Genomic DNA, 11,487 nt, shown 5'->3' on the forward strand with positions numbered 1-11,487 from the left:
ACACACACACACACACACACACACACACACACCAATTGATAAATATACAGTCATATTTGATCCATATAAGTCTGTGTCACTGGGCAGACTGAAGGACAATCACACAAACCACACATGTCAGTCCTGTGTCACTGTGTCTGGTGTTGTTGTGCTAGAGGGATGTGACATCACAGCTGGATTCTCTGAGCTGGGGTGTCATTTGTTTTGCCATAAAACAGGTTAATGAAAGCAGTGACTCTGTGTGTGCATGTGTGTGCGTCTGTGCATGTGTGTGTGTGCGTGTGCGTGCGTGGTACTGTATGAGTCTGGATTCGACTCAGTCCTGCTCTGATGATGTTTACTGACTGACTTCAGCATTGAACTCTCTGTATGTGAAACTGTGGCGTTGTCTGGGTCGGAGGATGGCGGATGTTTGCTCTCCTCTGTGTGTCAGGCCGTTCATGTTGTTCCGGAGCCACTTCTCTCTTCAGTGTGGGTGAACCGGGAGAACTGGTGAATGGGTTCCTGTGTGATTGACACCACAGTATAATGTCGTATGAATTGTTCGGTATGTTTCTGGAGGGAAATGTGGAGTTTCATAAATAAACATGAAAGACAAACTGCTCTTCCTCATTTGATTCCATGGTAACGGTGCAGCAGTGAATCATATGTTCTATACATCATATACATCAGGGACCACGAGGTGTTTACTGTTAGTGTAGAGGAGGAGCTGAAGTTGTATCTGTATTGATTTATCCTTTCTTCCATCCAGCACCGAGGTTAAACCCAGTATTGTCAGCTGTCTTCGTTATTATTTTAACTGTTTTCTCCTCATTCCTCAAATCAAGATCCAGAGACTTCAGCTGTTTATCATGCAAGTGAAATACTTCAGATTTTATTATGTTAGCGTTTAATAAAAAAACTTTTAAAAAACAGTTTAGGTTTAATTCTCATCATTATGATGATAATATTGTCATTAGTCTCCTGTATCTGTTTGATGTCCAGAGAAATTTTCTCAGATCATAAATTGAGGTGAGTGTTGTTGACGAGTTGACACATCTACAATTTCAAGTTTATATGGTGCTGTTGTCATAGCAACACATCTTAAACCCACAAAGTCCATCTTATTGACAGCTAACTGGATCAAGCTGAAGCCTGAGCGAGTCATTTCAGGGAGACAGGATGTTAATGATGATGACTAATGGTTTTAGATTACATGTTATATAGAAGTCATTGAGAAATCTGCTATTATTATATGATATTAATACCACAATTACACCACACACAATAATACTGAACAAAAGTAAACTAAACCAGTTCAAACTCAGGCAGAGTCTGAGGACTGAGGAAGCTTCATCCACAGCCCTAGCAGAGGATCGCTGAAGTAGGTAAGAAGCTCCTCGACGGCAAAGCGCTGGGTGTGGATGAGATTCGTCCTGAGGTGCTGAAGGCTTTGGACACTGTCATGGCTGATACGCCTCTTGAATGTCGCACGGAGGTCGGGGACAGTGTCTGTGGAGTGGCAGACCGGGCTGGTGGTTCCCATTATTAAAAAGGGGGACCAGAGGATGTGCTCAAATTATTGGGGGGATCACAATGCTCACCCTCCCCAGGAAAGGGAACCGATTGTTGAACCTCAGATCCAGGGGGAACAATGCGGATTCTGTGCTGGCCCTGGAACAGTGGACGAGCTCTTTACCCTTGCAGGAGTGCTGAGGGGGTCATGGGAGTCTGACCAGCCATGGTGGGTATTGTGGGAGTAGGGGGTCAAAGTTAAAGGGGTCTGAACACTTTGAATACTGGGTATATAACCCTACAGTTCATATACATGTTCAGTCAGACAGGAAAGAAACAAACTGTTGCGTTCAGATCAGAAGTGAAAGACATTTCAGAGTGAATTCCATTTTAAAACCCTGAATGCTTTATTTAAAATATGCATACATAATACTTCTCCTACAGAACAATACAGAACAGTACAATCACTTTTTGTAATAACACATTTAAAATGTAAAACTGCCTGCAAGCAAACAAAGTTCTACTTTGGCTTCTTACAGCGAGAAGAGAAAAGAAGAGAAGCCTGAAATACTCAGAATGAACAAACTGCAGAAAGAAGCTGGACCACCACGTCTGTGTGTGACATCTAGTGTTGTGCGTGTTCTGTGACGGCAGAGCTGAAGCTGGTGATGGTTGTCATGGTGCCTGGGCAGATGAACAGGGTTCCCACAGTCCTCACAGTCCTGCAGGTGTCATCCAGGACTGGAAAAGAATCTGAGCAACAGAGTCTGTAGAAGCAGATTGGTGTAAAACAACAAATAGACTCGACGTGGTTCTTGTCTGAACTCTGCTCTGCGAATCTTCGAACAGACGTTCTGTGTCAGCAGGTGCGAATGTGGACGTGCCGCTTTACATTCCCACAGTGGTACAGTGAGTAGCTGCTGACACCCGACGGCAGAAGCAGGTGTGGGAACCCGGGACATCCCTTCATCCTGTCTGCCAGTGGAACAGCCTCATAGTACATGCCATAACATAGGACTATACAGCACATATCACACAGAACATCACATCAGGCAAGACTGTTCTGACTCTCTGAAACACTTTGTCAAGTCCATCATAACTTTATGTTACACTTGTGTACAAATGTGTCACACACTGACTGTTAAACACTCACTCCATCAGTGTGTTACTGTGACCTCTCAGCTCACTGTGACCTGGTCAACTCAAAGGATGAGGCTGGAAATTCTCTTTTTTTATCATAGAGAGAGAAAGAGAGCGAGTGTGTGTGTTAAAATTAGTCAGTCTCACACATCATTCACCGTGAACAAATACACTGTAGTTTAATCTGACTCAGTCACATACACGCACACTGTCCTGCTGCCACAAACACTCACTAGAGCACCAAATGTGGATTAATCTGCCGCTGAAAATAGTCCCTAACAATGTCACTATTTCCACCTGTTTGATAAAAACCACAGTGAGCAGCTGTTTCAGTAAATTACACTTTAAAAAAATGAATCTATATGTTTGTAAATTGATGTCCTCAGTATGAACTAACACACTGTAGGTTCTGAGCATATGAAACAGAAGAACTCCAGCCTCATCTTTTGAAGCAGCTGACAGATGAGCTGAGGTATTGGGGGGGGGAACAGCTCCACTCGAAGTAAATAAAAAACAAACGCAGTGATTATAAATGAAACTTAAACATGAACTAAACCAAAGGAAAAGAGATTCCTGCAACAGGAGCAGAAGCAGAGTAAAGGGGGAGTCCACACTGACAGCAGGAAGGAGACGCAGATCATCCAGAGGTAACAGCTGCAGCCACCACTCAACACATTTAATAGATACACTGCAAGTGTAAAACACAAGTTTCCATCAAACACGTCGTCCTGTGCTCTTCCTCTGCCTCTACTCAGGAAAGCTGAAGGAAAAACGTGTTCTGCATTAAAAAAAAAAAAAAAAGACAAGATGACAGAGTTTTAAAATGAACACATCCTCCTCTTAGCGTGAGTGACGGCTGTCAAATAAAATCTCTTCAAAGCTTCAGGAGGAGATGGAGCGAACGAGCTGTGAGCAGCTGAGACACAGGACTGAAGAAAACTACACCCTCCACCCGCCGTTGCTGCGCCACAGCCTAGCACTAGTCAGTGAACTACTCATGAATAAATAATGTAGCTGATAATAAATAAGAGGAGGTGGGTGGTCCTGGATGGTCCTGAGGGAACGGGTCCAAACAAGGGGAGGAGGTGGGTCAGATACTGGAGGTCCTGGAGCACAGCATCGCCCGGCTGGCTCTGCTCTCAGTCGTGTGACCGAGTCTGACATCTCTGTGTTGTGACATCCTGACACGGAGCCCTGCCGCCCCGCCTCCAGGATGCAGCTGTCCAATCACCAAAGCTTTCCCCGCTTCATCCATTCAAGTGTCTACAAAGTCTTAACGCTCCTCAGGCTCAGAGGTCCAGCAGGTCATCAGCTGTCCATGCTGCAGCACTCTGACATGAAGGAGACAGAAGGAGGCAAAGGGAGACAGGAAGAAGACAGAGGTCACATCGCTGAGATCCTTGTACCTGCTTTTAACAGAAAAGTCCAAACTCCACCTTCATCTAAACCTCACAGAGTTAATCTCACTCCATTTCAAATCAAGACTACCGCTATTTGTGGTTTTAAGAACCAAAAACCATCTCAATGTAGTTTTACAGACTGTTTAATACAACGGTGGGAGATGTGTGCGTCCCTCAGCACGTGGATTTCATTCACTAAAACCATGCACACCAGTTTTCATGTTCGTACCGTTGAGCCCCTCTGCATCCTGGACATCCAGGAAGGGGGCGGGTCCCCAGATCCGGACGGTTCCGTCATCTGAGGCGCTGGCCAGCAGTCCGGGCAGGACGGGGTTCCAGCTCACACAGTTGACTGTGCGGGTGTGACCGGTCAGCTCAGCGATGGGCAGCTCACTGCGCCGGTGCCAGATGTAAACTTTGTGGTCTGACAGGAGACAGGACACTGGATTAAACTTAAAGGGTCGACCTGTCAGGCTGCAGGTACGTGAACGGACGTGATCAGCTGCCTGTTTATTTCTAGCTGTACATACAACTTGTTGATGTTTACTTTTTCTGCTTTTACTTTAATCTGCCTGACGTTCTGCTAGGATTCAGGAAATGTGTGACCTAGGGTTACCCATAAGCCCCTTCTCTGCATGGGTCTGCACACATGCTTACATTCAATTTCATGCAAAAGTTTGGACCCTTCTACTTGTAAATCACTCTCCCATTCATTAACTCTTAATTGACTCGTTTAGACTTATTAGACTTGTTAGGACTCAGATAGAGCTGCAGGTCTGCTGGGCAGAAAAACAAAGCATGGAGGAGTCATCACAAAGAAACTTTACCTACAACCTCATCACAAATGTAAAAGCAACATCTGGATCAGCCAGAGTCATTTTGGAAACAGCAGGACACAGATTTCTAGTGAACATGACGCTGTCTCACCTTCGCTGCCGCTGGCGATGAAATCTTCATTGTGGCCTCCGAGGCAGGAGTGGATGGTGTAGAAGCCCTGGGTGACCCCCTGGTACTTCCTCACCAGCACCCGGTCTTGCAGGTCCCACAGGTGCACTCCCTACAAAGCACAGGATTTACTGTAGGAACTGGTTCAGGTTGAGGTGAAAGAACAGTACAGTGTGATACTGTACTAGCTGCTCACCTGGGTTGCAACATTCAGCAGAGCTAACCTCCCGTTTTTGGACACAGTGAAGGACATGATGGGATGGTCCTCCTGCACTCTGCAACAACACAACACACAACATGATCCACGGGACAAACAAACACACAGAGGCTGCTGCTCCGGGACTGCAGGAACCACAATTTGGTTCAGACGTCTATAAAACAGCAGGTTACTCAGCCCCGTGGTGACGTACATGTTTCTGTCCGTCAGGTCCTCAAAGTTGTATCCACGGATACGTTGGTGGGTGTCGGAAGCGAGGACGGTCCGGCCGTCACTCAGACACCACAGGCACTGCACCCGGACCCCTTCCCATGAGTCCAGCAGGTTTCCGTCCAGGTCCTGGGAGTCAGGAGGAAATAAAATGCATTGAGGAGCAGGATCTACACCAGACTGCTGCAGAGAAAACCAAGATCCTTCTGTATCTGATCTGGGGTCAGTGTTTTCTTCCTCAGTGATGGACCTCCCTTTCACAGATCTGACCTGGTCAAACTAAATGAATGGTCATGAAGCAGCACACAGGTCAGTTTTCATTGGCAAAGCTTTACTAAAACAAAAACCTCAGGGTCAGGAGCTGCAAGAGAAAAAAACTCCTGTGTTCTCTGTTCTGGAAAACCAGGAAGAACTACAACACAACTACCATCAACAGATGGTTCTCATCTGCAATTATCTATCATCTATCAGTTGATTAGACGTTTGATTTAAATGAATAATATCTCAGACCTCAGCCTCCCACAACCTTGCAAAGGATTCATCCTCTGATTCTGCATCTATTGATTATTTTCATCATTAATTAATTGCTTTCTCACAAATTTGGACAATAGAGTGCGACAATAAACAGGCATCACACACACCGTGTTTCCTCACTACTCCACCAGGCTGTGACTACACACAAATTCAATCTTTTTATTGTTTCTATATATGCAAATATGCATACAGTATGTAAGCAGCAATATACTGTAAACATATAATTAAGATATACATTATATCAGTTTTGGTTTGTTTGTTTCTTTTTCTATTTCGATGCTGAATTGTTCTTCTAAAACGTTCATGTCATTAAAGAACCTCTGAACTGAATAGTGAGCTGGTACTGCCTGCTCTGCTTCACACTGTCACTGCAGCTCTGTTAAATGTGTTTAGTATGTAACACTCTGACACCGTGAGTGTGTGTGTGCTGTGACAGATACTCACACATTGGTAGAACTGGCCTCTCTGGCCTCCCGTGACGAAGCGTTTGCCATCTGGGTTCCAGGCCACGCTGGTCAGGCTATCCTCATGAGACTGACTCATCTTAGTCCGTAACTCCCCCGTCTACACAGCAGAGGAGGAGAAGCAGAGATCAGACACAACACACTGATGATAACGTGACCCTCTAGTCACCTGAAAACACTATCTCTTATTGGCTCATTCTGTCCTCCTTCAGGTTTCATTGTAGTGAGAACACAGTGTCTGTCTCAGGGTCCACATGGAGGGGACTGGAGCAGCAGCAGCAGAAAGTAACACACTGAGCTTAAAGCTGCACTAAACAATAGTTTGCAACTTTAGGGTGTTTCTTTTTTGGGTTAGTTTTTTGGACGGATGTTATGCCTTTATTCCAGCTGCAGTGAGAGAGAGAGAGAGAGGGAGAGAGAGAGAGAGAGGGGATGACCTCCACGGCGCCCAAGCGTTAGGTTTGAAGTTTAATGAAATGAGTCATGTGCAGATTACTGTCACCACCTCTGCAGCTCCCCTCAGATCTCAGAGTATTCAGCCTCTTTAAGCTCACTCTCTCCGACCTGGTCTCCTGCAGCAGCAGCTGCTTGATGCACAGATTTCAATTTTCTTGGCTGATTCTCATTTCCTTTCTAAGAAATATAACTGACATCTACAGAGCACTATGTGCTTATAATAAAACACTGACTATATATATACATACATGACTAATAAATAACTAGGTAAATGGCTGGATGTATTATTATTATCAATGATGTCATTATAAAAGACACGGCAGCAGCACATGTTCAGCCGGGTGATGTAAGTGTCTGATTAAGTTTATTGTTCAGAATGCTTTCCTGACTGTTCCTCCACTTCTTACTTTAGTGTTACAGGTTGTACAGATTGCAGCTTTGTGTCTTCTTCACTCATGGTAAAGTACTTCCACATTGACAACATGGTGTGTGTGTGTGTGTGTGTGTGTGTGTGTGTGTGTGTGAGATCTGTGCGTCTCTGCTAAGGACCATGGCTGCACGGTACAAATACAAACAAAACATAATATACCATCATAACTGGACAATGGAATTAAATACAGTATGAGTTAAAAACAACCCACAGTATCCCAGCATTTCACTTAGTGTATACAAATTTATTATTATTGATGGAATGATGAATAGAACTACAAAAATAATTGTAGTAAACCAAAATTATAATTTAAAAGATACTTTCACATTTTTTCCTTAGACCTACAGTGTCCTGTATTTACACTGAGGGAGTAATCCTTCCTTCTTTTACATTGGCAGTAAGTGATGGGTCCTCTTCTAAGGTTCAGGCTAAGTTACACTAATATATCTCTATATATCTTCCAGAGTTAATCTCTTTGTATCACGGTCTCTCCTCTGGAAACACAATCTTGTATCAAAAACACTGTGAACTGGGGCGTAGTGGTCTAAGCAGGCGCCCCATGTGTAGAGGCTACAGTCCTCGTTGCAGTCAGCCCCGTTTCGAGTCGCATCGGACGGCCCTTACTGCATGTCATTCCCCCTCTCTGCCTCCCCATTTCCTGTCTCTCTACTGTCCTGTCAAATAAAGGCATAAAAAGCCCCCCCCCCAAAAAAAAACACTGTGAACTGGAAGATATCCACATGATGTGACTAACTCCTAACTCAGACTGTTGAAGCATCACATTAACTTCAGCTGAATTCCTCCATCTCTCACACTGGAGTCACACCCAGGGGGAGTCTTTTCACAGCCAGTATGAAGAACAGGGTGACCAACTAGAATCACCTCCTCCTGGTTGTTTCCTCCACCTACAGGTCAAAGTTACAGGAAATATGGTCACAGTCTCTTGGATATAAAATGTCATCACTTCATTTTATCCTGTTAGGCATTTGTGTCAAATTGTGTCATAATTAGTGTATGAATTTGTGAGTTATGGCCAAAAACGTGTTGTGTGAGGTCACAGTGATCTTTGAATTTTCACCTTCAAATTCTAATCAGTTCATCCTTGAGTCCAAGTGAATGTTTGTGCTGAATCTGAAGAAATTCCCTCCAGGTGTTACTGAGATATCAGACAGATGAGCTGAAAACAGTCTGTGCAAAGTGTGAGACGGATGTCAGGATGGCGGCGTGAACAGACACAGCGGCTCTTAGCTCTCTGACTATATTCTTTTGTGTCCTTTTGTCTATTGTTGTGTGTTTTTACTGTTTTTATTGCTTGCACTGATCAGGAGAGGAGCTTTGAATTTCGTTGTATATTTTTTTTTACAATGACAACTAAGGTTTTTTATTCTATTCTATTCTATTCTATTCTATTTTATTCTATTTTGATGGACAGGCTGTGACAGCTGGTTGTTTCACTGTTTCTAAACACGTGAGCTGAGCTGACACTGTTGATGAGACCATCAATAATCATGTGAGTGCTTAGTAATGTTACAGTATTTGTATTATATTTAATTCAGAGAATTATTTCCTACGATTACATCACTGATATCTTTAATAAAATGATGAACTGCTGGCTGCTGCTGTTTCATGTTCACCACGCAGCTGACAGCTGATGTCATCCACTGATTTTAGATTGTTCTGAATGTGTGTCACCGTTCAGTCAGACACGAGGGAACCCAGTGACCGGCTGACAGGCGCCTGTGTGAGGTGTTATACCTGTACGTTCCACAGCCACAGCTCAGAGCAGTCGTCAGGACCACAGGCGATCAGGTAGGCGTCATCAGGGCTCCATGCCAGGTATGAAACACCGTAAGCGTGACCCTCCAGAGTCTTCATCAGCTTCAGCTGCTGGGTTTCCTGTTGACCAACAGACACACAGTCTTCAGACCAGTTACTTCAGCTCTGAGGTGGAAGTGATGAGGAGGAGACGACTGATTACCACGTCGACGTGCCACACGATGACTGTGGTGTCTTTGGACCCGGTTGCCAGTTTGGTGCCGTTGTTGGAGAACTTGCAGAACCAGACTTCGTTGCAGTGTTCGGTGAGAATCTGCTGAGTGTAGCAGGGGAACTGTTTCCTATAGATTAGGAACACACACACACACACACACACACACACACACACACAGGTCACTCATAGTACACACAATAATCTGATTTAGTTTTTTGTCTGTTTGAAGGTGTGCAAACATCTGTGTGCATTGTCTTCAGTTTTAAATGATGTGTAAGCGTATGTATATGTTTGTAGTACATGTATGTAAATATATGCTGAGTATGGATGTGTACATGTACTGTGTTTATTAGTGTATCATTTTAAATGTCTTCCTTTCATTCCTTTTCATCTAACTTTTTTAAACAGAAAGAAAATGAAATTTAAAGACAGAAATAGATTAAATCAAATCATTTAAAAGCTTGGATGGAGCCCTGGTGCAGTCCAGTGTGTGTGGGTGTGTACCGGCTGCAGGCATGGTCCAGGAGCAGGGACACAGAGTCCAGTCCACTGTCCAGCTTGGTGTTGTGGTAGAGGCAGCGCTCCCTCTGCAGCTCCACCGCCTGCTTCAGCAGAGTCTGCAGGCGGCGTGGGGGCAGCATCACTGAGGGAGGCAGGTAGGCTGCACACACGGACAAGCACACACAAACACACACGCATACACACATATTAGTGGCACTGTATAGTGTAATATTCAACACTGACATATGCTTCTATGTTTTCTATTTTTATTCCATTCATTTTTATCTTTTATTTAGAGTCAATAGTTACTGCATATACACTAATTTAGCCTCTGAAAGTTACTGAGTTCTCTATGTAGGTGAACGTGTGTGTGTGTGTGTGTGTGTGTGTGTGTGTGTGTGTGTGTGCGTGTGTATGTGTTTATACTGTAATATGTGTATGTGGGGCATTTCAGTTTGTTTTCCTCTCCATTTTGAGCACAGGTCCCAAGAGGGAGTTGAATCAGCTAATCAACTTGCTGATCTAAAGATCACCTTGTCAACATTGGGAGGTATGTGTGTATGTGTGTGTGTGGCTCTGCTGCCAGCCTCTGTGAACTACAGTTACCCACAACACCCTTTTCCTTTGCAGGTCCATAGAGATGTTTATAAGTGTGTCTTCAGAGAAACACAACTCCTGCCAGTTGTGGAAAAGCTTGTATATGTAAAACAAGCTGAGTGTTTCCAGTCTGATGTTACATGGTGTTAATATTAAACCAAGGGGAGAACACTGAACAACTACTCTACTGATTAAAGTTTAAATGTATCTACTACAGCTCTATATTCTCCTCTTCTCCTGTGTTTTATTTGAAGTGTTGATCCTTAAGAAGACATATTTGTGGTTTTAAGAACCAAAAACCATCAAATCTCCTCTCTCAGGCTTCTCTCTGGAGCTCTAGTAACAACAGGTCAGTGAGCCAATCAGAAGAGAGGAGGCTCTGAGCCTCTCTTCTGATTGGCTGACTGTTTTCTGAGTGAGTGAGGTAAACACTCAGAGAAACCAAATCCTGCATGGTTGGATGGTGGGTCCAGGAGTGCATGGCTGAGGACAGTGACTACTTAGTTATTACATCATAAAGTTCCAGAAGTCTTGATGGCTGGTTTCAAGGCTCAGTTTCTGAATACAGGCTGTGTGCATTTCTCTGTGGACTGAGGCTTTGATACTTTCACAGTATTAATATAGAACCTAGACCTGATTTATAATCAAACTACACATGGACATCTGCCTTTAGACTGGATGGACCTTTAAAGAATGACTGAAGTTTTGTAAATATTACCTAAAGATCTTTTTGATATACAGTATACTATTAATATAATGTTATATTCTAAGATCAATATGGCCAAGGTTAAACTGCTACTAAATGTTCTTAATTGCACAGGTTGAGATGTAACTTTGTACATATAATCAAACTGAACCTCATCTACACATTCTGCTGTTAAAGCTCAATGCACAGACTTACAGTACACAGCAGCTCAGAGAGTGTTAACTACAGGGGGGAGTGAGTGTGTGTGTGTGTGTGTGTGTGTGTGTGTGTGTGTGAGTCAGACTGCACTCACTCTGCAGCTTGTCCAGTAGCTTCGTTCGGGATGCCGTGCCTTTCCCTTCCCACTCTGCTTTGGCTCGTAGGTCCTCTGCATGACTGCACATCAGGTACCTTCAACACATGG

At 43.9% G+C, this 11,487-nt stretch overlaps 1 protein-coding gene across 1 annotated transcript in view; it reads right to left on the reverse strand.

Moving 5' to 3' along the window:
* Positions 1-1,877: 1,877 nt before the first annotated feature.
* wdr26a (WD repeat domain 26a) overlaps positions 1,878-11,487 on the reverse strand; it is a 16,236-nt gene continuing 6,626 nt past the window's right edge. Inside the window, exons 6-14 of the mRNA XM_023418632.2 lie at positions 9,785-9,941; positions 9,269-9,407; positions 9,046-9,186; positions 6,385-6,504; positions 5,390-5,535; positions 5,176-5,254; positions 4,962-5,091; positions 4,264-4,458; positions 1,878-3,965 (exon numbers count right to left, since the gene is read on the reverse strand). Coding sequence (XP_023274400.1) covers positions 3,943-3,965; positions 4,264-4,458; positions 4,962-5,091; positions 5,176-5,254; positions 5,390-5,535; positions 6,385-6,504; positions 9,046-9,186; positions 9,269-9,407; positions 9,785-9,941 — 1,130 coding nt within the window. The 3' untranslated portion in view covers positions 1,878-3,942. The remainder of the gene's footprint in view (positions 3,966-4,263; positions 4,459-4,961; positions 5,092-5,175; positions 5,255-5,389; positions 5,536-6,384; positions 6,505-9,045; positions 9,187-9,268; positions 9,408-9,784; positions 9,942-11,487) is intronic.

This window comes from Seriola lalandi, unplaced genomic scaffold (genome assembly GCF_002814215.2).
Source record: "Seriola lalandi dorsalis isolate HSWRI2012SDOR001 ecotype SW California unplaced genomic scaffold, Sedor1 jcf7180002054583, whole genome shotgun sequence".
NCBI lineage: Eukaryota > Metazoa > Chordata > Actinopteri > Carangiformes > Carangidae > Seriola > Seriola lalandi.